Raw genomic sequence first — 27718 nt, 5'->3', positions numbered from 1 at the left:
AAGCCAGACTGCCTTGAAGATCTTAAGATGAAAATCCATGGGGAAATCTTTCGTATTCCAAGTCAGATGTTAATTGACACTACTCAAAGTTTTCGGCACCTGCTACAATCATGCATAAATATAAAATCTTTTTAAGTAAAACTGACCGAGTACATCTTATTTGAAAACCATGCGATTCCCTTGACGGACCCTGTACTATGGATTAGGTTAAGTCCATTAAAATGGAAATACGTGGTCATAATACATTCGGTTCAAGTCCAATAATGCAGAAGAACCATTTGTAAAACTATCTAGGGATAGACTCGCTCTTGCTTGCATATGTGTTATGGATGGTTCATTAGCAGCATTGACTTCAACCCAGTACAAGCAGTCTGTTGGTGAATTTACAAATTTGAGATCACTAATCAACGCGGCTTACTGTTCGACTGATTGCGCCAAGAAAACATATTTTCTAAATTATTTGCTCATAAGCCGTATTCAGAGTTGGTTATAAGGCAGAATGGTGATTTGCTGGAAAACGGCTCTCTAAAACGGCTTAATACTAACTTTCATATGTCATTCTCAGACTAAATTATTTGCTCATAAACTGTATTCAGAGTGGGTTATAAGGCAGAATGGTGATTTTCTGGAAAACGGCTCTCTAAAACGGCTTAATACTAACTTTCATATGTCATTCTCAGACTAAATTATTTGCTCATAAACTGTATTCAGAGTGGGTTATAAGGCAGAATGGTGATTTGCTGGAAAACGGCTCTCTAAAACGGCTTAATACTAACTTTCGTATGTCATTCTCAGACTAAATTATTTGCTCATAAACTGTATTCAGAGTGGGTTATAAGGCAGAATGGTGATTTTCTGGAAAACGGCTCTCTAAAACGGCTTAATACTAACTTTCATATGTCATTCTCAGACTAAATTATTTGCTCATAAACTGTATTCAGAGTGGGTTATAAGGCAGAATGGTGATTTGCTGGAAAACGGCTCTCTAAAACGGCTTAATACTAACTTTCATATGTCATTCTCAGACTAAATTATTTGCTCATAAACTGTATTCAGAGTGGGTTATAAGGCAGAATGGTGATTTGCTGGAAAACGGCTCTCTAAAACGGCTTAATACTAACTTTCGTATGTCATTCTCAGACTAAATTATTTGCTCATAAACTGTATTCAGAGTGGGTTATAAGGCAGAATGGTGATTTTCTGGAAAACGGCTCTCTAAAACGGCTTAATACTAACTTTCATATGTCATTCTCAGACTAAATTATTTGCTCATAAACTGTATTCAGAGTGGGTTATAAGGCAGAATGGTGATTTGCTGGAAAACGGTTCTCTAAAACGGCTTAATACTAACTTTCGTATGTCATTCTCAGACTAAATTATTTGCTCATAAGCCGTATTAAGAGTGGGTTATAAGGCAGAATGGTGATTTGCTGGAAAACGGCTCTCTAAAACGGCTTAATATTAACTTTCGTATGTCATTCTCAGACTTCATATTTTTTGTTACCAAATGATCGACTATTATTTTTCAGTCTGCCTATTTTTTTGTAGTTGATGTGGGCATTCGACCATAAAAAATAAAAACATTGATACACCATACAATCCACCAAATTTTCAACACATTTACAGTTTTTTACTTATTCCGGGATGGAAGCCCCTTTTTACTAAGTTGTTTGTTTTACTTAATATTTCCGATTGCATATGTTCATTGCTTTGGGACAAAAAACGCACATTCGACGTTGTATTCTAACGAGTTCATTAATGTACAACTACCGCCCTCTAGTGACAAAAAAATGAAGACAAATACTAAGTTTGGTGACCGCGCTTTCGGAGTATCTGGGCCGAAGGCTTGGAATAAACTCACTCCGGAACTAAGATCCATAACAAGTCCAACAGAATTCAGGTCTAAACTAAAAACTTACCTTTTTAAGCTGTCGTACCCTTAAATTAAATATACCATTCCTAAGAGAAAGCCCAGTTATATTCAATTTTTCAATTAAGTCCTAAATCCTGTATCTAAATTTCGCCAATAAACAATTAGATAATTTTAATTAAGTGTTAATCTCAAGTGACCTACCAGGTAAGTATTGTACTGTATATTATCTCCATAAATAGTCAAGTAATAACATAGATCATTGTAGAAATGTATTATGGGTTTGTACAGCGCCCTTGAGGTGATTTTGCACAAAAACGGCGCTATACAAGTCATCCAATTATTATTATTATTATTAAGACATTTTGACAGTTTGCGAAAATTTGCTGTCACATAACAAGCGCTTAAACTTACACTGACGAAATGTCTTATTTGCTTACAGTGATGTGGAACGCATTAATCAATTTAGCTGTTATTTCAGAGCTCCATATCTTTTACATTAACCACACCCCACACAGGCGCTCCTGACGGAAATTATTTTCCTTTTTATGTCATCAAAGGGAGGAGAGAACGATGTGTGGGTAAGAATCTAGGGATCAGTGGGTCCAGGAGTGACGGACGTATGAATCTATCCCTCCCGCTGCGGCGCAAAGCGATGAGTCAAGAAAGACCACTTTGAGAGATCGACGAGTCTCCGTAAACCAGCCTCTCCCGATCTGAAATGCCACCCAGCTGGTGGGCAGAGGGCGCATCCTGAACACACCTCACCCGATGAACCTGGGCACCACTGCCAAATCAGGAAACGTAGCTAACCGCGGAGGTACCCAAACCTGCGTCCCAAATTATGATATCTTATGATGCAAATGACATAGCGCATTAAAAATAGTTGCATTGGTCTTCAGTCAAAATCACAAATATGCAAACAATTGGGTCAATATCATTGATGTATTATACTAGATTAGCCCTGTCTAGTTAAATTCATTTTAAAAATAACGCCACGTAGCGTACGTCACAAATATGGAGATGAACTTAACAACCCAACTCTGTTTAAACTCCTTGTACAAGCGTTCAAACTCGTAAGCGAAACCACGGAGAATTTGTTGTCAAAGGTGTTGTAATATGGACATAATTCAAATTTAAATACATATTTGGAACTCGGTTATTTTTGTGATTGAAAAAATGAACTTGCCCAGCATAGCTGAGAAGCAAAATAGACCAACAAAAGGTAAAATGCAATGCACAGTGCCCATTTCGCATTGCGTCATAATGCGTGGGCCTTTTCATAAATGTGCATGTGAACCAAACCAAAATTGTGTTGGGGTTATTTTTAAATGAATATGCCGTGTCTAGTCTAATTTAGTCTATGGTCAATATCCAATATCAGTACAGTACACACATGTTTTGCTATATATATATTATAATATCTTTACACTGGTTGGACTTAATTCTAAAATTATACACTTGTTTTATATTAGAATAAAAATGAGTTACAAAATAAAAATACGTAAATAAACTTAAAAAGAATTATGGCGCAGAGAATACCCCTGAAAAGCATAATATCTTTCATTGAAAATACTTGGTGGACGTCCAAGAGACTTGCAAGAAACTAAACTCACTAAAGAGTAATACATAATAAGATATAAAATTAACTAAGTCATTTGGTGTTATTGTGGATATGAAATGTGTATGTGAATTTCCAAACCCATATGTAAATATAACAAATAGGGGCCAGATTAAGAGGAACAGCTGTGCAGCATTTTTCATACAAAATTTAAACATAGGCAAAAATACCTAACCATACTATACAGGGTGTATCGGCACGTACCCGACAAACTTTAACCAGCTATTCCTTAGCACATTTGGAGTAAAAAATGTTATGGGCACTTTGCTGTCCGGTAACATTTTTTTTAGTAAAAAATTTATCATTCATATTTTCACCACATGTCACCACTGTTTTATCCTTTGTCACAGTTTGAAAACCCACCTGGCAATATTTTATTCGAGTTTCGTTGAATAATATACGTACGTACCTACATTGGCGCGCTTTTACAATCACAACGAAATGGCATGGCACCATTCGTCTCATTTTTAACTATTATTATTTAGTTTTTTTTTATTTTTATTTAGTGTGTATGAAAGAGCTAAGACGCTTTTTGACACACTTGCTAATAACAGCTGTTGAACACGAGAAACAATGCCAATGACAGTGACGGAGTGTGGATTTTTTTATAATTTTTTGTTTTTAATTGAAAAAAAATGTTACCGGACAGCAAAGTGCCCATAACATTTTTTACTCCAAATGTGCAAAGGAAAAGTTGGTTAAAGTTTGTCAGGTACGTGCCGATACACCCTGTATAATTAGTTTTTCAATCAAAAGGTGTAGCAAATATCAAGTAGGGATATGTGCCACTTAATTTATTTACGTTTTAAGTTTTAAACATGGGCCATAATACAGGGTTTTCCAATAAGAGGTGTTATTTTGATATTCAATCGTAAAAGATCAATGGTTTCGTTGCTTGTGTGGCACGTAGCGCCGTCTTGTTGAAAGTAAACGTTGTCCAGATCAATACCATCCAATTCCGGCCATAAAAAATAATTAATCATCTCTCGATAGCACAATCCATTCACCGTAACTGTTGCTCCAGCCTCATTTTCGAGAAAGTAAGGTCCAATGACTCCGCCGGACCATAAACCGCACCAAACAGTCACACGTTGAGGATAGAGAGGCTTTTCAACAATAACTCTTGGGTTTTCCGAGCCCCAGATGCGACAATTTTGCTTGTTGACGAAGCCACCGAGGTGGAAATGGGCCTCATCACTCAAGATGATTTGCATTTGATTCACTCAAGTCAATTTGAATAATTTCAATGCCCTGTTGAAGCGTGTATCGTTCCATTTTTATTAATGGCGCAGTTTTTACTTGTCAAATGTCAAAAAATTACAGCTTCAAAAGTAACATCTACCGAAATAGCGGGCTATTCAAAATAACACCTCTTATTGGAAAACCCTTTAGAATTAGATTTTTCATGATTTTAGGGGCAACTTTGGCAATTATTTGTGAGTTATATGTAATTATTAAAAAAATACTCTATTTACTGTTTAATTTCAATTTTATTTTTCATTATATTAACACAGTAGGTAAGGCAAGATTTTATTTTTAATAATTTATTATAATTAACAAACTCACAAAAAATGCCAAAATTCAAATCAGTACTAGATATTTGCTTACGTTTTGATTAAAAAATAATTATGTAGTTTCGTTGGGTGTTTTGGCCTCAAATCAAAAATTTAAGTTTTATATGAAAAAGGCGCACGCAGCCGTTCACAATACTAATAAGACACAACTCTCGATAGTTTTCAGAGAAAAGTCACAATACTTATGTGCGCTTTAGACAACACCTTTTTCGCACTACTCTTTCTATATGGTTTCCTTACAAAAATTTGCTTTATTTTGACACAGTTTTTCATTCAGTTTAATGGCGGGAATTATTTGACATCGGTCATTGTTTTACGTAACTATTATTTTACACATTATTTGGAAATGTTGTGTATTTATTTCGGTATACATTTTAATTAATGGTTAAAAATACTAGGTAGGTAATAGGTAAACCAAACAGTGTTTATTACTGATTGTGATCGTGTGTCTTATTTATATTGTGAATTTCAAATGTATTTCTTTTATTACTTATTGACATTTTGTGACAGATACTTTCACATGAGCTACGTTAAAGGTAGAGCTATATATTGACGATTAAGTACCGTCCAAAAATATTTTGTCTTCTTTAATGGCAACCATATCTGCATATATTATGTTTGAAATCGTAGATATGAAAAGAATTATCGTGTAAAAAAAGATCTTCCATACAGGTTCCGATACAGATTCCATATGAGGATCGGTATGGTAATAAGTTTTGTGTAAAGCACCCATTAGTTATGTGAACTTCAGATCCCTATTTACTAGTTATACAATGATATGGGTTAAGACAGTGACGGCATGCTCAATTGTATGGACAAAGTCAAAGAAAGAGAGAAGGATGAAAATAATGAATGTGTAAAGCAAAGATTTTCCATATTGGTCCCGATATGGGGATCGGTATGGAAATAAGTGTTGTGTAAAGCGCCCATTAGTGAAGTACATTTTAGATTCTGTTTACTAGTTGGAATGATGGGGATTAAGACAGTGATAGCATGCTCTGTATGGATTAAGTCAAAGAAAGAAAGAAAGTGAACTCACCAGTATTATCTGCACCTCTTGGAATGATCACATCGGCAAACTTCTTGGTCTGCAATAATACATACAAAAATATTACAATTATTTTATAAGTAACCCATTTTAGAGGTATGTATTTAGAGATTTAAAATTTTATCTACAATAACGATCAAGCAATCTCTCGGTTTCTCCGATGGGTTTTGAAATGTTCGTAAACATTAATTGGGTACGAATTCCATAAATGCAAGGTGTGATAATAATACTTACGGGTGAGCAGAATTCCTCGAAGGCGGGTTTGACGAAGTTCATGTACTGGTTGAGGACCTGCTCCAAGTCTCTGCCGCGCTCTATGATATCCCGGGGCACTGCAAACAACACTTTCATTAGAATCCAACAAACAACACACATTCATTAGAATCCAACTTCAAAGACTGGCGTGGAATGTCGAATGAAGCTGTGGCAATCCAGTCATTTTCACGGCACTATATTACAAGATGAAATTGCACTCTTTTAGTTTCCCCGGACACGTGCATATTAGTGGATATTGAAGCATTATCAATTAAAATTGCAGTAAAATCGTCAGACCTTAGCAACACTGCGACACGATCTGTCTCCGGAGGCTAGACGCTGACAGAAGGGCGAGGGATCACAGGAATGTGTGCGATCAAACGCGGGGAGTGGGGAGGTCTTACCGAGCAGGCACATGTGTATCGTATCGGCGGCACGGATCGGTCGCAGTGGGTAAAGGACTTTAATCATTTAAACATTTTTAAGTGCTACCCCAGCCAGGAGAGATCATGTACCGGTGAGACCGGTACGCCAGGGGGCACTGATTTGTTGAAGAGGAGACAAACTACTCACACCCCTCCTCACCACATTCACTCATCGTCTTATGCTCCTTCCCAGTTCTAGCGACTCCGGTCTCTTTCTAGCGACCCGTCTCTCTCGGGCGCCCTCAAAACAATTTACTTCCGGGTTATACACTCTCCTGACACTCCCCCCCCTCGCCCATCCGATCCACATGCACAAACCATCCCAAACAAAGCGATTAGGCCAAAGGACCAAAACACGTCACGAACGAACCGAGATGAAACGGACATGAACTATTTGGATCTTGGATCGTCTAGGGACCCATCTGTTGTGTACCACTGCCTCAAACACCTAAATCTTTGTTATGTACACAAATCATCCGAAACGAAAACATAAAAATTAAACAAAATATGGCTAATCTGTTTTTAAAGGTTGGATTGGAATCCAATTACAATTCTATTACATTCTTCAACTAAACTGAAATGAAATTTTAAGTTAAATTTTTTTTTAAATTAAAAAAAAGGGAAATAAAAAATTTAAAATCAATTTTTCAATGTCTCGTTTATGTTTGTTAGTATTATCTTCAAAAACGCACATTTCACGACACAAGAAGGTAAGCACTATGTAAAACATGTACGTTGAAATCTTTTCAGCATTCTCTTTCTCCAATAAGTCAACTAAAAGGAGTAAATATGTAGGAGTGTTTAAAATGTTAATGTCTGCGGTGACCGCCCGTCTACCAGCACCAAACGCCACTCCTGAGTGAGCGCTGGGCCCAAGCTCACTCAAGCCACGCCCTGCATAGTTGTATCTGTTAATTTATTCTTCTTCATAGGTATTTCAGTATACATAATGAGTTAATTTAAAATGGTTTTCAGCATAGTTTTGGTGTAGCCGTTAAGTACCGGATACCGACAAATATTAAACTTAGCCCTGTTTTCACTATTCATGTTAACCTCTCAGACAAAGACTTTTATTTACTGTGTGTTCCTTTGAGAACTGTCAAAACGTGATAATTTTTGTGTTATTTACGAGTTTTGCTAAAAGCTTCATAACTCACGTTTTGGGAAACGTAGCCTCATTCTAAAAAATGTTTTGGAAAGATTATGAAATCCACTATCGCATTGTGTTGTAATACGTAAATATTTGCGTTTCTAAATATACATTTTATGATAACATCAAAAATATGTAAAAATCGCTGACCATTATTTCAAATCCGTGAAAAATGTACTTTTTTCTGAGTGTCATAAAGAAATAACACTTTATATATTGAAGAAATATAATTAAAAACTATTAGTCACCTCAAAATATTAACCGTCCAAACTAAAATATTTTTAATAAATTATTTAGAAACGCAATAAATTATGAACGAACAAGATGACAGATCCAATCGGCTTAGATAATGCACCTCTACGTTCCATAGATATTCTTGAATACAGACGCGTAGCGTTATTCATTATCGATACTGTGTTTTAAATCATGGCAATCCGTATAGTAGTGATGGAAATAAATCGATTTTTGTAAAATCTCGCGCGTTTACGTGAAAAGACGTTCTAATGTCTTGACCGCTATTATCATATTTACGTCTTTTGACGTTCTAATGTTCTGAGTGGTTAATGGGTTTTTTGTGGATATAAATTGCCTCTTCCCTTCCATTGACTACAGCAACAAATCCAAAGTAATGGCCATTTTCAATTAAATGCTCGGCAATTGACAATTTCTCAGGAAGGAGCTAGCGCAACACAGCATAATACCCCAAAAATAAATCACTGTAGTAGAACAGTTTACCGGTCGGTGGCTGAGTTGACATCACGTTTGGGTCCCACCCAGGCGTAGTGTGTTCGATTCCTCGGCTGGCTAAGTCCTCCATCACAACACAAGCAACATTTTCCTCTTACTGTGCTGGTAGTAGGAGATTTTCAAATATTGTCAGGTTATTTGTAACACGGGAATGTTTCTTCCTTTTTAAATATAAAAAAAGTATGTCAAAGGATGGGAAAGAGAAAGGATATTGGAAAGTGGCGGAAACCTGGCTATTAATCATATAATAATAATATTTGGATGATTTTTACAGCGCCGTTTTTGTGCAAAATCACCTCAAGGGCGCTGTACAAGTATATAATACATTTCTACTATAATCTATGTTATTACTAACTATATATGGAGATAATATACAGTACAATACTTACCTGGTAGGTCACTTGAGATTAACACTTAATTAACATTAACTAATTGTTTATTAGCGAAATTTGGATAAAGGATTTAGGACATAATTGGATATAACTGGACTTTCTCTCAGGAATGGTATATTTAATTTAAGGGTATGACAGCTTAAAAAGGTAAGTTTTTAGTTTAGTACTGAATTCTGTTGGACTTGTTATGGATCTTAGTTCTGGAGGGAGTTTATTCCAAGCCTTCGGCCCAGATACTCCGAAAGCGCGATCACCAAACTTAGTATTTGGCTTGCGCTTAGGTTCCATCAGTCTGCCTACAGCTGATGATGTTGCTGATCTAAGGCTGATTTTAGTGTCACGCTCACCGTCAGCGCTCATAAATCAGCGCGTAGTTCGTCAGCGCTGAGGCTCAGCGTGGCTCGTTTCAGTATCGTACTGACCGCCTTACTGTACAGTCGAAGACCAAAATGCGGAGTGTATTAGTTATTGCTGCTTTGTACTACCTATCCCAAAAAATAAAAACCGGCGACGACGAAGACTCCATGTTCATCCATTGATTGAGCAGAGAGCCGTTGCTGGAGACTTTGTCTTGTTATATGGCACTCAGCCCTCAAGCTGACGAAAGCAAATTCTTTAATTACTTTCAAATGTCAACGAGAGCTTTTGATGAATTACTGGCAAAGATACAGCATAAACTGGTCCATTGCAGCTTGCGACGCGTGCCTATACCACCGATTGAACGACTAATGGTGACTTTAAGGTAGGAAAAAAACTTATTTATTATCATAATGTTTAATTATAGTAAAGTATAGGCAGAGATATTATATTATTAACTAACTAACCATCACGCCGTTTCCCGCAGGGGTAGGCAGAGAGGACGGACCGCCAAACATCTCGGACTTGGCACACACTCTTTGCCTCATTCACATTCATACATCATCTCATACATTCTCTTCTATTATTCCGACTTCTGACATGGCCCGATTCAAGTATTTGATTCACTTGATCGTACCATGTCTTCCTCGGGCGTCCCCGACTTCTTCTGCCATTCACATTTGCGTTGTATATTTTTCTTACACTACTTTCTTCGTTCATTCGCTCTACATGCCCAAACCATCTGAGGGTCCCTTTCTTGATCTTACTCATTTTGCTTACATCAGCCTTACATTCTTTGCGGATATCCACATTTCTCACACGATCATACATTGTTTTACCACACATACATTATATTATTAAACTATATATTATCTCTGGTGTAGGTAAGAAAAAAACATATTTATTGTTAAACTACTGTTTATTATTATAATGTTTTATATTAAAGGTAAAGAGAAAGAAAAAACAAACAAATTATTATTAGTAATTTAACATAGGTAATATTATTATTCATCAGTGTGTCTAGCTGTTTGATAACCCGAGTAACCTGGATTCGCATCGTTGGTTTCGTACCCTGGGCGACCTGGAGTCTGATAATTGTATGATGATGCATACGAGTCGCGTGTAGACCTTTCGTCATTGGAGTAAGAGCTATTTGATCTGTTGCAATTTCGAATATCCATGGCTTCGCGCAACACTCTCGATCTAAACTCTAGCTTTTGTCCTACATCAAACATTTTTAAAATTGGACCTAAAGAAGCAAAAAAAAGCCAGGTCATCAGCGGCAAGATCTGGTGTTTGATTACTTAGTAAAGTTAATAACTCTCTTTCAAATGGAGAATTTTCTGGATTTGTTTTCGGGGCCCTTCTTTTTCTCTTTTCCAGCCGAGGTCTTTGTGTTGATGCTGAATCAACATCACGGTCATTCTGCTCACCCTGTTGCGTGTTTGAAAACTTGTTGCATTAACATATCAGAATCTTGAGTATTTTCTGAAGATACCATACCATCCAAAGATGCCGTATTATCTATATTTACTGAGGGTGAGGGAAGGGGACGAGAGGGCATGGTTTCATTTAGTGATTCATCAACTTCATTGTCAATTATTGGAGCTAGGAAGCTTAGTTCGTCATAATATATGTACTTTTTGAATTTTCGTGCAGCATTTCCAGAAGGCGTTTTTTTCATTGCGTTTTTGGTTCGAAAATACGCATCCCGGGCTGTTTTCCACCTTTGTTGGACCAGTTTTCCTGAAATAATAAAAACTTTTTATTTTCAGATTTCTTGCTACGGGTCGAACATATACAGATTTGCAGTACTCATTTAGGATGGGAATCGCAACAATCAGTAAGATCGTGAACGAAGTGTGTAAAGTAATATGGGAAACACTACACGATGAATGCATACCAACAATTACACCTGCGGTTTTCTGCAAAAGACCAACTTTTCAAATTGCATCGGAGCTATTGATGGCAAGCACATCCGTATCGTAAATCCAACTGGTGGTGGATCAATATTCTACAACTATAAAGCCCATAGTTCTCCTAGCTATGTGCGATGCAGATTATTGTTTTACATATGTTAACATTGGAACATATGGGAAAAACTCGGACTCGACTATATTCCAAAACAGTACACTATACAGGAGCCTCGAACAAAACACTTTAAATATTCCAGGACCGAAGCCACTGCCTGGAACAAATACTCCAGTTGCACATGTAATTGTGGGTGATGGTGCATTTGGAATATCAAATAGAAACCATATGCACGATCCAATATAACCCACAAGAAAAAAGTATTTAACTATAGACTGAGCCGCAGTAGACGATACATAGAATCGACATTTGGTATAATGTCAAACAAGTTCAGAGTATTTCATACGCCTATTAACCCGTCGTATCCCGGAACCGCATATGTGAGTGCGATGTATGTAAATATTTATGTGCGATTTTAACCCTTATGTATAAAGAATTTGTATGAAGAACAAGGTCTCAATCGCTTGGGCTATTCTCGTTCTTTACGCAGCAAATACCGGAAAGACTTCTAGCTTCTTAGATTTTTTTAAATTAATTTTTCTGTGGAATGCCAAGAGATTCATTTTGCGAGCTTTTTAACGGTCGTAGTTTCATAGCGCGGTTCTATTTTTAAGTGCCAAAACGAAGTAATTCATAAAAAAAACGTAAGTAATGTTTTTTTTATACATAGTTAATTGTTCACGGCATGTGTTTCGGTAAATTTAAAATACGATAACTCAATATAACCGACAAAATATTACGTCAAAGTATACGCGATGTTTTCGTGATTAAAAATTTGGTTGTATTTTTAGCTATGTTGCATCAAATATTGTGTGATTTGATTTGTTTCGTATCTCATTTTGCAGATAAACAATTGAGAACATATACCACAACCTTCGATTTGTCCATATTTAGTTAATATTTTACAAAAAAAAATATTCCAATGTCTCCCGCGCTAAAAATCTGTCCAAGAAATATTTTGAGGTTTCTCTATCGATATTCACGTAAATATTGCCTAATCTAATAAGGATTGTACATCATTGTGTAAAGAAAACTATTGAGATTGTGTATAAAAGCCCTAGTTTCGTCAATATTTAGTTAATATTTTTTAATTAAATAAATACGACACATCGGAAACCTACACAAATACATGTGTACTCTTTATATGTATGTGTGAGACGCCATATTGAAATAACATTCGCGCATGCGTAAGCTGCATGTTAACTGCGCGCGCAGATTTCAATGTTTTTTATAAATTTAAATTTTGTATGGAAGATACAGGGAACTTACGAAGTATTATTTATTAATGTGAGTTTTGATGTTACAAAGAATATAGTTAAAGCATGCTGCGTTTTGCACAATTTTATAAGAATTCGCGATGGTTATCGTATTGAAGACACACTTATAATTGAGGGTATGGTAGACTTGTCAACTGTACCTACAAACAGGTCTGGACACGCTCTGCGAGAACATTTTGCCGAGTACTTTGTGAGCCCTATTGGAAGTGTGCACTGGCAAGATTCGTGTATATTTTAACTTAAAAAGGCTTTGTTACGTCCTGTAGTGTAGGCATTCAGATAATAAAATAAGAAAGTAAACAAACCTAGTTGTTGTTTTTCTTCTCCTGAAATATTTTCGAACAATGTGTCGGAAATATCCTCCCAGGCTTTGTTTCTTGCATCTTTATTTTTGTAGAGTGGATCGGATGCATCCCACAATTTCTTCCTCAGGCGAACCTCATCGATAACTCGACCTGTGTTCACTTCGCGATTCGCCATGACTGTACACGCGATGACGTCTGCTCCGCTCAACACTAGAACGCTCACTGAAAGCAGAGGCGCTCGTGCGATCGTCAGTGCCGACAGCTACGCGGCGCCGACGGGCGACGGGTACGGCCGCGTAGCCACCAGCGCTGACCACCTTGCGCGCTGATAGCTACGCGTCATTCAAAAACGCTTCCTAGAAGTTCATATATCTCGACCATCAGCGCCGTCGGTGCGCGTGCGGTCGGCGTGACACTAAAATCAGCCTAAGAGTTGACTGCCTCAGACCAGTGTTTTCCGGGACGCATAGTTCAGAGATGTGGGTGGGTGGGGCCATTTCATTGATGGATTTAAACACCATCCATCACAATTTGTACTGGATTCTTTCAAGGCACTTGAGCCAGTGAAGGTTACGAAGGTTATGAGCCGCGCTGCTGCATTAAACACTGATTGAAGCTTGTCAATTTGATATTTTGGAAGGCTGGCATAAATGCCGTTGCAGTAATTGAGACATTGGAACTACGTAAGAGTTGATTAGTAGTTTTGTTGCTTCTGTAGGAAGATTTCTTCGGACTGACTTGAGTTGTCTTAGGTGATAAAAACCGGTGCTTACAGTCCTATTTATTTGACTTTTAAACGAAAAGTCTGAATCTAAATTGTTACCCAGAAGTTTGACTGTTGTTTTTGGGATGATATCGCTGCCGGAAATATAAATAGGTGAATCGTCTATGAAATGTTGACGTTTGTTTGTGACCGCCCAGAGAAACTCAGTCTTAGATGGGTTCAGCTTCAGCTTGTTTGAAGATCTGTTCAGTATTCTAAGATGTCGTACCTCTTCTAGCGAGCCTGGTATCCGAGTCTGTGTCCACAAACAGCTTCATGTGGAACAGCTCCCGGATCTTGGGGAAGTAGAAGACTAAGATACCCTCAAATAGGACCACGTCAGCCGGATAGATGGTGGTGCATTGGTCCGGTACTCTGGGAACAACAAACATTCATAAATAAACATAATATGCATTCTATTGATTCTTTATATTTATGAATGATCTTATTTTTTAATTAATGTGATTCACACCAGTAATAAATCAAAAATATTAATATTTTTGATTTTCTGCACATAGTGGCATTTTTTTTAGTTAGTTACATTTTTTATATTATAATTTTACTGGTCTTCCATTAAAAGCCTTAGCTTGTGGATGGAAGAAGAGTTAACATTTCACATATTATGTACAAATAAAGTCACGTGTACAGTTAATACAATGCAGTTAATACAGTTAATACATTTCATATAATTATAATTACTATTTACTATAATCATGTATTTCAATATATATGTATGTGTAGGTAATATAGACACATGGCAATCAGACCCGTTAACTAAAATATGTAAACATATATATTCAGTAAGAAGACTCTTTTTAGGGTGAATTGCCTAATACAAAAAAAAAGAAGAAAAACAAGTAAGATTTTTAGTGTGACATTCTCTAAAATACTTTTTGATGGAGTTCAACAATTGAATTTTGTTCCTAATGCTTCTGATTTCTATTGGTAGGTTATTGAAAAAGAATTTTCCTTGGTGAGTATAATGGTGTTGTGCAAAAGAAGTGTTTAATTTGGGGCACACAAATACATGTTTAAGTCTAGTACGATTTTCAGTTATAAATGCGTATTTATCTTTTTCTTTTATAATTTGTATAATTGAATTTTTTATAAATAAGTTTTTAAATGTTGGAACTTTGAATTCTTCGAATATGCTGTCAGTTGGGAAGTCTGGAGGTTTTTTTAGTATAATTTTTATTATTAGTTTTTGAACAATTTCTATGGGGGTCAGATTAGTTTTGTAAGCTGCTCCCCAACTGATAATGGCATACTGAAGAATAGACTGTACTAATGCGTAGTATATTGAGTATAGGTTTTTAATTTACATCACCAACTTTGAAATAATATCCGATTAATTGTCAAATAATTAAGACAAGAAGCCACGTTGCTTGCTACCTATTATTGCTTTGTGCAAGAAGCAAAAAGAGTGTTGAAAGTCAGGAAAAGCGGGTAAGTGGTCGAGGGGTAAGGCTCTCGACTAGCAAGCTGGAGGTCGCGGGTTCAAATTCCGGCATGCGCAAGTAAAATTAATTTGATTAATTTGTGTAACTTTTCAAATTACTATATAGTATATTTGCGGCATGTCCCAGAGTGGAAGATACTCTCAGTATCGCCCTGGTGTAAGACCACCATTCAGAATTTAAACGTTGCTTGACATAGCTTTGGCCATGTTTGGTGACCCGATCTGAATAGCAAGGCCCTCCTCACTACCTTCAGCCTCAGAATATACTAATATACCCCAATTGGGGATGCCATAGTCTCACTGGCTGCAGACGGTTAGGAGCAGTTTGTAATCTTGTTCGGTTTCACATAATTTTTTTTTTTAAATCATGGATTCAATTAATATGGCAGTGATTTTTACTGTTGAACTGACAAAATACATATTTCTAATAAATTAATGATATTAATGGATCTATCACCTCAAGGGTGCTCTTTATGTTTATCTTTATATAGACCAATGACTACATATTACAAGAAGTTAATGCAAGGAGAAATGTTACAAAACAGGATAATTAAAATATGTATTACTGCTTTGACAAAAATAGGGCACATACACAATAAAGATAACGTCAAATCAAGACAGGAACAAGGTTTTTATGGCGTTCATTACTTTTGCCACATCAACATTAAATATTTCTTGCGTAATGAGTGATAGAAATCATTAAGGCTTACACCAAAAAATTCAAGGTCCTGACTCGAGTTGACAAGTTTTGCCATTCTGGACATTGGTGAATGGTATCCATATTTTGTGGAGTGCTGAATGAGGAAAAGCAAATCATTGTTTCCGAGTCTACGGGAAGGGATATTGAAAGGGATGAATAGCAACAAAGTAGACGAGTCAATCATACTGTTATTAATTTTTTAAATGCAGATGAGATCAAAGTCCCTCCTACGTTTTTCTAAAGAAGAAAGATTTCATTTTAATTCAAGTTCATCATATGAGTAATCGCCTCTTTCTAGCCCTAACCTTAAAGCAATTCCCCTTAAGGGGTTATATACAATTAGAATTTTCAAAAAGAGGTTTTTTTTATTTCATTTTCGTAGTGTTCATTTATTTAAGTACTCACATAAAATTTCAAGTCAATCTGGCTATTATTTTCGAAGTAACAGGCATATTTGTAAAGACGTGTCAGAGCGGAGACGGTGACTCCAAAACGTATTTAGGGGTTTTAAAAGCTGCACCTTACGGTGATCAAGAAGTTATGAAGAGAGAATGTATTGGACACGTACAGAAGAGAATGAAAAGGCAAACTTAGTGGTAAAATTTTCGACAAGTTTATAATGGTTTAGCAATCAGGAGAAATTGTGATTCCGTTGAAAAAATGTATAATGCTATCTGGGCCACATATGTATTATCATTATTGCTCAACGGACAAAAACATCAACACGAGAAGTGCCCGATCGGACCAGAGTCATGGTGCAGTTGGCAACGGGCAGTAGCTGCCAATGAATTACCCACTTTCAAGCATGATCATCCGTCATTACCACAAGATTTTGCTGAGGCTATACTTCCCATTTATACAGATCTCAACAATGAGAAATTATTAGAAAGATGTGTGGGTGGTTTCACCCAAAACAACGAGAGCTACATTCAACTGATATGGAAAATCTTTCCAAAAATAGTTCAAGCTGGTTAGAAAACTGTAGAAACGGCTGCATACATAGCTGCTGGCATATTTAATAAAGGTACAAATCATTATTATATTACATGAATGCAATAGGGGTTTTACTTGGGCCCAAAGCGCATTCATACGCCGAAAGAGAGGATAAACAGCGCGTGGCCGTCTCCGACCGCAGAGCACATGATAGCACACGAGAGGGAAGAATGGTCCGCAGACAACACCAACTCGAGTTATTAGAGGCTGTCGAAGGGGCGGAGTCAGAGTATTGTTTGGCCCTAGAATAGACGACTCGGTGTAAGTTGAAAAAATATTTTTTTTACTCTATGTAAAGTGCTTTTCAAACTTTAAACGCGTTTTTCTCAAAACTGTGTTTTTAAAGTCGGTGACTAAGATTACTGGGAAACGGCTCAACCGATCAGTCTCAAATTTTAACACAAGCTTCTTAAGTATATTTTAGAATTATTGATCGAAGGCCTGTTCTCACCGATAAATACATATTTTTTTATAAACAATATAAGGCCAAAATTTTGGTAAAACGTCGATTTTTTTTTTTGAGAAGCCGCCATTTTGTCAAAAAAAATATTTTGCTCTGTCCTTCGATTAATATTTATTATTATACTGAAATCCTTTTGGTTTTTTCATTTTAGATGATCCAATCCAGAGATATGATAGTCACTGCAAGATGCCTTTTTTGAGAGGAGCTTCTGGAGATCAGCTTTTAGCAGCTTTCAAAATTATTATTTTTACAAATAAAAATTCTTAAAATACTGTTTAAAGTTTCCATAATAAGTGTATGAATTTTGACTTTAATAAATTAAAGTCTTCTCAGGAAAAATTCTTGAAAAATCCCTTTTTTGGGCCTCCTGACTGTATATAACCCCTTAAGAAGCGATGCTGTACGGATTCGATATAATTAATGTGAACATCATAGAATGGAGTCCAAATAACGCAGGCATATTCTAGATTAGGGTGAACCAACGAACAGTAAAGAATTTTTAGGGTAATTGTATTATTGAAGTCAGAGGTAAAGAGATTTACTAACCACATTATTAATGTGTTCACGAAAAGACAGCTTGTAATCCAAAGTGACACCAAGGTCCTTGATAGACTGCACAATAGATAAGCAAAGATCATTTAGTTTTTAATCAAAAATAATTGGTTTCTTCGCTCAATAAAATGACATAATTTTGCATTTGTCATAATTTAGTTCCAATCAGTTGATTTTACACCAATCAATAAATGAGTTAATATCTAATTGAAAAAGAAAACAATCTTGGTAGGATTAAATTATTGTCTGCGAAAAGCCAAAAACGCGATGATGTTTGCTTTGCAACATTCATACGAGGGAGGGTTCAGTTCTACCAGTCTGATTGAGGCATCAGACTTGGCCTTCTTGAGCATCAGTAAGATTGCCTCTCACGCAGAGAACACTCAAGTATGATAATGCCAGCTTTTAGTTTGGTAAAAATACCCAATTCTGATAGATAGCATTAAATTTAAAAATAATTTGGAATCTCCTTGGTCCAGTGATGCGAGAACCATTGCAGTATCCAACCACCTGGAGATTGGTCGTACTTGGACCCGACACAGGGGCCGGCAAATCATTCCATAGCTGAGCTTAATTAGTCATAGAAAAGACCCATTCTCATGTTTCCTAACTGTCAATGACGCGAGTTCCTCGGAGCATCATCCATTGAAATACCTATAGAACAAGGACAGCATTCCCACCCGACAATTGAGCCCCAAAGATTACAAACCATCAAACGGACCGCTCAAGGGTTTTTCCGGCACCAGACCAGAGGTGGCTGCCAAATTCTACAACACTTGCGATTTGAAGTATCTGAAGGCCAGTCCTGTACAGAACGCCGAGCTTCTGAGAGGCTTACTTAAATCAATGGAGCATAACAGGTACTCACATGCTATTCTTCCTGTAGTCGTAGACCGGAATCTCGCACTTCTTGCCCAGCAGGATGTCCTGCAGCGTGGAGAGAATGAGGTCATTGTCGAAGGCGTCCGGGTGGTCGAAGTTGAACTGGCCGCGGTCAGCCTTGAGTTTCTCAGCTGGCGTGAGCTCGCGGTAGAAGGCATCCTGGCTGACGCAGACTACCTGCCGCTCTGTGTGGTCCATGTCCACCTGCCCCAGTTTCTCCATTATCTTCTTGCATACCGTGGACTGGAACAAACAGACATACAATATAATATAACGAAAATAAAACCAGTTGTTACCTATGGTTAGTGGCAGCTAGCGCTAAGCATTACCTAAATTCAGTCCATCTAAAAATAACAATATCACCAAAAATCAAAGCAAATAAGAGTAATACTATAAAATTATTAAGTTAAATTCAACAATCTCGAATTTTCGTTCTTTGTGTCATGTGTCATAAATCATGTGGTGCGAGCAGATTCCATATCACTCATCGAGAAATGTTACCTAGAAACATCAATTATCTATACACGCAGAGCGTGAATGATAACCATAGAATTGAAAAAGTGACAGAAATCATCTGAAAACTTCACAACCCAATAACTTCAGCTTATATGTTCTAACTGCCTTTGACTAGATTTGTTATTCATTTCAATAGTGCGCAAAGTATATAAAGCGGTCAAAAATGTGATCAGCTGATGTTTAATCAGTATATGTATATTATAAAAGTAAGTGTACAATGTGGTACGATCAAGGGAGTTATACGGTGTGGTAGCCCTCTATCCCCCATACATGAAGAAGGTTCCCGTTTTAACCTAAAAGGCGTGCTTTCGAAGATATAAGGGCTGGAAGTTTCGCTATCTAGAAATTTCTGGAACAGACCAGAACATTCGAGAGTATTTGAAAATAGTCTGGAACATCTTAATAATTTATAAAAATTCAGCATGATTATGATTGTGCTTGCAAAACTCGAAAAGTAATTGACTGAAATTGGTGGAAATTTAAAAGTTTGTTGTTTTTAGTGTTTAGCCAGGAGTGTGTAGAGATGTTTAAATGGTAGAAGAAGATTGGGACGCTCAAGGAATACTTAATGCAATATCTCTACACCGTAATGAGATACGGAGTCTAATTAAAGTGTAATTTAGTTTTTTTTTTTTTATTATTTCGTAGAAAGCAATCACTTCCTTTGTCTGTCTGTCTTCCCGATATAAATGTAAATTTAATATGTTTATGATAAGAATTTATAAGGTTGAGGAAGGAATTTAGTTGACGTTCCGTGCCTGTCCATATACAAAATATGTCATCGACATATCTTTGTCCAGTACAATTGTACAATTGTCCAGCGTTTTATATCGGGAAGACAACGCGCAATGTCAACATTAGGATTAAAGAACATCTTAGATGCCTAAATAGCAATGGCTTTTCAGAGTTTGCCAATCATCTTATTGAAAAAGATCATACCTTCAATAAAAGCACCGGTGCTAAGATTCTCCATAGAAAAGACCATAGTAACAAATTGAATAACCTAGAAGCACTAGAAATTAAGAAAGCCATTAAAACCAAAAGTTTAATTCTGAATAATCAATTAGATAATTTGTCAAAAAGCCCAATACTGGGAATATTCCCTGTAAACTGTAAAATTCCCAGTATCCCTTAATCACCTTACAATTATTAATGCCTATTCTCTATTATTATAATATTTATATACACTAATTGTTTTCTTTTAATATATTGTTGTTTCATTTTGGTTTTACTTTCTATCTCCCTCTGTATGTATATATAATGACACATTTTGTATTATTGATTAGTTTAATGTACCCTGACGATGCTCGAGTGTAGCGAAACCGGTCGGTCTTAAAATTAATAAAAATTCGTGGTTTTAAACAAAAAATATTGTTTTTATTTCATTGTAATTTAGTTTTTTAACAGTAAAGTTGTGATATACATTGTGAATGGTGGAAGAAGTCAGAGGCGCCCGAGAAAGACGGGGACTTTGCGGGGGATCCACAAGTCTCTTTATGCAACTTTTCATTACTAAAAATGATAAGTGATCATGGTGTCCCACTTGTGTCTATCACCTAAGTACACACACGCCGAGTGAATGGCGGGACCACATTGAAAAGATACGGTACGTCTTTGTGTGAAATTTTATGTTTTTGTTTTTATAAACATCTAAGAGTGTGTGTCTAAGAGTGTTGACACACGAGGATTTGTTTTCATATTGTGGAGAATAATCTGTTCTGTCTACATAGTCCAATAAATCATGCCAGAATGCTATAATTTGACATTTAATTGCGTGCATAGGTATTTGAAAATAAGTACCGCGTACGGGTATAGATAAAACGGAGCAAATTAACGCGTTCAAAAGGTTAAGGACGGGAAGGGTATTTTTACCTTTTGCGCCAACTTTATTTCAATGGCACAAAATAATAAATTATACAATGTTTTGTATGAATATTATATGCCAATCTCTTTCTAAAGGTCCCAAGAACCCGAAAATTGACGTTGAAATTTAAAATTCTCCGAAACAACCCCTACTTAACATATTAACGCACTTCGGACTGGAAAGGTATTTCTACCCGTTCGGTCGATTGTTGCAAGGACGGGAAGGGTATTGTTACCTTTTGCGCTAACTTCATTTCAATGTCAGAAAATAATAAATTATACAATGTTTTTGTATGAATATTATATGCCAATCTCTTTCTAAAGGTCCCAACTATGAGTACATAATTATCAAATCACAATACAATTCTTGTATTGTTCTTTTCTTTTCTCCAATTCTTCTTTTTATATTTATATTCGAGTCTTTCGTGTACATGGGTATATCAACAAAGGGACCTTTTATTATTTAATATCCGACTCTTGAAAAGCAATGCGTTTGAAGATTAACGAATTAAATAATTTTTCGTTTAGTCTTTTTATAGCTTGGGTATGCTGAGTTAATATGCAGAAATTTTTATTAAAATATTTTGGTTCCAAACAGCGATTTAAAACAAATTAAAATAATTCACGCGGGACCTTTATTTTTGCCCGTCGCCAGTGGTCCGCCGGCGCAAAAGATACCCCCGCCTGAAATTTGTTAATAATGGCAACCACTATGAAACTTCACTTGAAATCGAAGACAAAAATATGAAGAAAAAAAAACTTCCACAAACGATTAAAAAAAATGGAAAACATGAAAAAATAAATAATTACTTAAAATTGAAAAGATCATATGCTTTGTGGATTTCTTATAAATTACTTTTATGCATATGAAACAACAAAAAAACGAGGTGACAGTAATTTTTATAATACATTTGTCTAATAAAATTGTTTCTTTCTTTATCCGTAATTTTAGTTCATAGTTAATATGACAAAACCTTAGGTGAGCCATTTTTTAAACTTTGAATGTTTATATTAATAATTTTAATATTTTGAAAATTATATCGTCGCTGTGAAATCAAACCGGCATATCTGCAAAATGCATGTGTAACACCAGAGCGCTTTAAAGATTTCACATGTGATATTTTTCTTTTAACGTCCGTTTGGTTCACCTCAAAGCCAATAAAATTTAGACGAATACTGCTTATTGAAGTAGTAGTTGCAAATAAATCTACAATTGCTTAAATTAAGAGTAAAATGCAGATATGCCAGTATGGCTTTAAAATCAGTGTAATATTTACTTTTGTGTCATAGTGGCTTCTTCTTTTGGAACCTGTTTTAGGTAGAAACAAAAGATAATGTTGTCAATGAAAAAATAATTTATTGCTTCACAACTTAAAAAAAAAAAAAACAATCAACATAATACTGCTCTTCCCTTTGCTGGTAACTTCAAAGTTTCACAATCGTTTATAGAAATCTGAATAAATTGACGGTATTATCCCGGCGGTAACTGAATTTAGGATACCATTTTTCTTCTTCTCATCAATGGTCTCTTGGAATAAGCTTGCATCAGAACAGGATTCACGCTCCCATTGCCCCGTTTATTCCTTTTCTTCGCCTCCTCCGAGGCATGTGATCCGTAGGATGTTTTGAAGTAAAAGTTGCCGCCGTCTTTAATTACTTTAAACATTCGAATGTACAAAATGGGTTAAATTACTTGGGAGACCTTCAGAGCTTTTATATCAAAAAAGTCCTCATGACTCAACTCATGAACCAAGTAAGGCTTGCAACTCTTCTTTGCCGTTTTCATGGCCATGACGTATTGGGAAGGTAAGTATATCGGTCCGCTTCGGAGTGCTCTTTTAACTTATTTTTCAATGGTTGAGTGAGCCGAATCCACCTTGTTTTGGGTGTGGTCCTGTACTAAAAATTTGAGTGTGATAGATTTTATGTTTTTTTAATGTTGTAACAGCATATTTGTACATTGCCACCATAAAGTTATTTTTTTGTTGTCCACAACAATTATCGCTGTAAAAGACAGTCCATTGGACAGTCAGCTTTGTCATTTAACTCCCAATCTCAATAATGTCTCTTTTTTCCTGTTTCATCCCAAGTGTAACAGTTTACTGTTTTGTCGCCTTTCAGTTCAGCAATCGTTAAATTGTGAACGGCTAGCTTTGAAATGTAGTAGTATATTCTAGTAGATTCTCATATTCTGTCGTATTTTGGTAAATGAGACAACCATCACACTGATCTTTCTTCGGTGTGAAAGGTTGTATGACTTGAAAAAATCTCTGTGCTGATTCCTGCAAGGTTTGACTCCTTTCTTTCTTTTAGATAAATTCCTTTTTCTCTGTGATCGGTGATAGATTTTCCACCATCGATATACTCCCGATAACTTTGAGATCTGTAGTAATGACTAGGAACACTTGAGTTTACAGTTGTGGCAAGGAGGCTTCATGCTTCGTTGGTTAACTCTTCTACGGGTTTTAGACTCGTATTCCTCACCGCAGTTTCGCATCTTCTTTGCTAAAGTTTTTAAATTAAATTTGCCTTTTTCAATTTATTTTTTTAACCGGGAGAAATTTTACCCAGAAACAGACATTTTTGCATATATGCCGGTTTGTTTTAGTTGAGGCTGCTATAAACACGTATGTTAAGTGCAAACCGGATTATCTGCCAATAAGTCATATCTGGGTAATAATAAAAATGTACTATTGTGAGATAATTCAGTTTTACTTACATGATGGACGCCTTTCCCCCTTGAAGGTTTTGAAGCAACTGGCGGCGTATTGCGGAATCGAAGTCTTCTGCTAAAAAAAAATGGCGATTCCCGAATGCATACCGGCCCAACGCCATCTGACAGATTTTTATTCGACTATACGACATGCCGGTTCGACATAAGTATAGAAGAAAAAAAAAGAAATTTTTCGACACCAACAACTCAAAAGCTCAATTTTTGCACATATGCCGGTTTGATTTAACAGCAACGATATGTTTATTTCTGACAAATAAAATTTGAAAGCTTGGTTCTTCACCTTTCAAAAACAGTTTTTAGTTTTCGGATACGTTGAGAAATATTCCATTTACTTGGATCTTGTCGAGAAGTGGAAATACACTTGAATTCTCCGAGCTCCTAACAGCGCCTTTAAGAAATATAATGGTCAATATGCCAGAAGCCTGAGGGGTTAATCTTTTTGTTTATTTTGATTATTCTTGTTCTCATAACTGAAAATTAAAATTCCCCAAATACAGATAGTAATTTTAAGCGCTTGTTATATGATAGCGAAATTTCGCAAACTGTCAAAATGTCTTCATTTTTATGTCACTAGAGGGCGGTAGTTGTACATTAATGAACTTGTTAAAATATAACGTCACACGTGCGTTTGTCGCAAAGCAATGAACGTATAATATGAATGTGAAATATTAAGTAAAACAAACAACTTAGTAAAAAAGTATGACTTATTTGCAGAACCTACTATTTTGGTAAAGCATTTAATTTGACATTTTTTATAAATGTTTCATCATTCACTTGCTGTTGTCATTAGTGTTGAGGAACATTTCCGATACATATAGTTTGTTTTACACGGTGTTCGGAAACTCGTGGTATAAACGGTAAAACCCTTTATAGGTCATAAGCTAAAAACGGATAGTTTTGAAACCTGCAACATTAAGGTTTATATTTCTTTATGTTTACAAGTTATAAGCCCTTGGGTTGTAATCATTCTGAGGTAACGCACAGAGGTCTTGAATCGAACCAACCGCCCAAAGTTCTCACATGTTGAGTAAATTTACGAAAATCGCGTCCTGGTCAGTTTCTCTATAAAATTATCAAAGCAGTTATTCATTTATTGTCAATTTTGGGTTATGACTTTTTTTATTTGAGCTTTCGTTTTCGAGAAAATCGAAGGTGGATTTATTTGGTAAATTTCTTAATTTTATATTTGATAGAATATCTATACATATTAATACCATCATTAATAAATTGACCTCGAGAAATGAAAGAAATTTTATTTTTTTATTTATATATTTGTTAAATTATTCTGTGTTATTTAGTACAACTAAACAATAATCTTTTTTCATTTATTCGTTACTTGAAGCATACCTTGTTTGGAGTATTTTTTCCGGCTGCCATGGATAAATCATAATATTGATCTACAAAGAGAAAAATAATATTGGTAATTTTTGGTTCAATTACCAAACGTGCCCTATGATAAAACGTTCACTCTCCCACTTGGTCAGAGCGCGTAAAGACAATGAATTCTCTCACACACACTTGCATAAAGATGCCGCCAGTAAACAACATGACGTTAGTGCTAACCGTTAGGAAAAGGAACGCATATTAAATGTTGAGTTTTAAAATATGACACTTGAAAAAATACAATACGTCAAATTTACATGAAAAAAGAGAATTTGTGAGTAATTACTGTTTTTGTAGCTTCATTAGATTATTGCAATGCTTCAAGTGAGTCGGTATTCTACTTTTAGACCCATTAATGAAACATTTTGATGGCATTTTCGAAATATATACGCCGTGAAACAGGGAGCGATAGCTTCAGTACCGTTCACGGGGGCTTCTCACCCGTAATAAGTAAAATACTGTGAAATGTCTTGAAAATTTGGTGCAAGATGAAGTATTTATTTAATTGTTAATATCCACAGATATCATAACGATAATAAGAGGCCGTACTTCTACAGATGTGTGTATTATATACATATTTTAAATTAAAAATATTGTGTAAAAGCGTTTTTAATGCGATAATCATGGATCGAAGTTTTAAAAGTGGGTTGTATGGTGTATCAATGTTTTTATTTTTTATAGTCGAATGCCTACAACAACTACAAAAAAAAATAGGCAGACTGAAAAATAATAGTCCATTAATTGGTATAAAAAAATATGAAGTCTGAGAATGACATACGAAAGGTAGTATTAAGCCGTTTTAGGGAGCTGTTTTCCAGCAAATCACCATTATGCCCTATAACCCACTCTTAAGGTGAATCAAAAGGTTTTTTTTTTTAAATCGTATTGGCCAGCGATCCCAAATAATTACCTCAAAATAATTTTAGCCACATTTAACATATATTCTATGGTTAATTAATGTTTTGTATGAAAGATAAGTAAAATGTTATGTAAACATTTACAAGATAAACATAACACACACCTCCTCTTAACAACATACATATTGATCTAATATAAGTTTAATAAACAATTTTGAGATTATCGCATTTTTTGAGAAAATGTATCTTCAAGACTTGTATCAATAAATAACTCCATGTTTGACGAATAGTCAACAACCCATGAATCCTACTATAAATATAACAGAAGAAATATTCTATCACGCAAAATTGGCTAGCACTGCGATACAAGGACGAAAGTAAAGGAAAGATGATAATTATGTACTTTTTACGAGTTCATAACATAATATATATTTTCAACAATACTAGCGTGAAAGCGTTAGGAACAGTTAGGAATTTTTGCACAGCACAAACCCGCCTGGCATCAATGTGCGCAACGCAATCAATGTGGCCTTGTCATTTTTGCACATAATATTGAATGTGAAGTTAAAAAAAAGAATGTAGAAAAAAAGAATTGAAGGATTTTATCGAAACAGAATGGCGAAATCATAACGTATTCCGATAAACAATAATAATAATCTTCATAAGTCCATAAGCGAGTTCTTAAAATAGTGTCTATTCTCGGATATTTTAACCTAAGTAAATAAGCAATTCACCTTGCCACTGGCGGTTCCTCCGGCTACTCCGATCAGAAAAGGAGTCTTCCCTTCCATTCCGTTCATCTTCACACTGAACTTTTTATGTCCATTCGTGTTATCAACACCGTTGGAGGAATAAGCTAGGGGATCTGCCATTTAATTTATTGCGAGAGATATTTAGCAGTCCGTCGCCGTAATTGCAGAGAAATTGAGAGAAACAATAAATACGTTCGTTGCGCCGCGACGCATGCGCAATTTTCATTATTGTGTTTTTGAATAACGTCAGAAAGTTGCGAATGTTTAGGTAAATACTTTTTAGTACTGGCAGCACTACGGGGGTGTGATGTCTGGGGAAATTTCCCTCGATCCTGTAAGAAAAAATAATATGCAACCGTCAAAAAAACCTCTTTTTTTCTAAACAAAGTTCTTAATAAAATGTTTAAATATTTATTTTAAATTATTGTAAACTCCAATATCTGGGTCACGTACTAAATTACAATTTCAATATTTCTCAAAAATCCAGAGAAATTGATACTACACATAAAACGTATCCCAATTTCGTATAAATAGATATCTTCTAGATTAAATATTATGTATTCGATCAAATTTTCTAATAAATTTATTGTTAAAAATAATGACGTGTTTATAATGTTCATTTACATTGTACACGATAATGTGAGTAGTTTATTTATGACGATAGTATATGAAATCCAATACTTTTAGTTTTGTATCTTGTATAATCAATAACTTTTTTCTTGAAGTTTTTCCCTGAATAATTTTTATTA

At 35.6% G+C, this 27718-nt stretch overlaps 1 protein-coding gene across 3 annotated transcripts in view; it reads right to left on the bottom strand.

Moving 5' to 3' along the window:
* The window catches only part of Uck (Uridine-cytidine kinase), a 61606-nt gene extending 34419 nt beyond the window's left edge, over positions 1-27187 (bottom strand). For 2 of the 3 annotated variants that reach the window (XM_089643282.1, XM_089643284.1), the window contains exons 1-5: positions 26952-27187; positions 18851-19107; positions 14045-14190; positions 6348-6445; positions 6105-6153 (exon numbers count right to left, since the gene is read on the bottom strand). In XM_089643282.1, coding sequence (XP_089499408.1) covers positions 6105-6153; positions 6348-6445; positions 14045-14190; positions 18851-19107; positions 26952-27089 — 688 coding nt within the window. In that variant the 5' untranslated portion in view covers positions 27090-27187. Of the gene's footprint in view, positions 1-6104; positions 6154-6347; positions 6446-10567; positions 11186-14044; positions 14191-18850; positions 19108-26951 lie in introns of those variants that run through there. The other variant, XM_089643283.1, reaches the window with a different exon arrangement.
* Positions 27188-27718: the final 531 nt, after the last annotated feature.

The sequence above is a fragment of the Hesperophylax consimilis genome, chromosome 19 (genome assembly GCF_061612785.1).
Source record: "Hesperophylax consimilis isolate HC1 chromosome 19, BYU_Hcon_1.0, whole genome shotgun sequence".
Classification (NCBI taxonomy): Eukaryota; Metazoa; Arthropoda; class Insecta; order Trichoptera; family Limnephilidae; genus Hesperophylax; species Hesperophylax consimilis.
The sequence above is the reverse complement of the archived record's forward strand: the minus strand, read 5'-3'. Positions and strand labels throughout refer to the sequence as shown.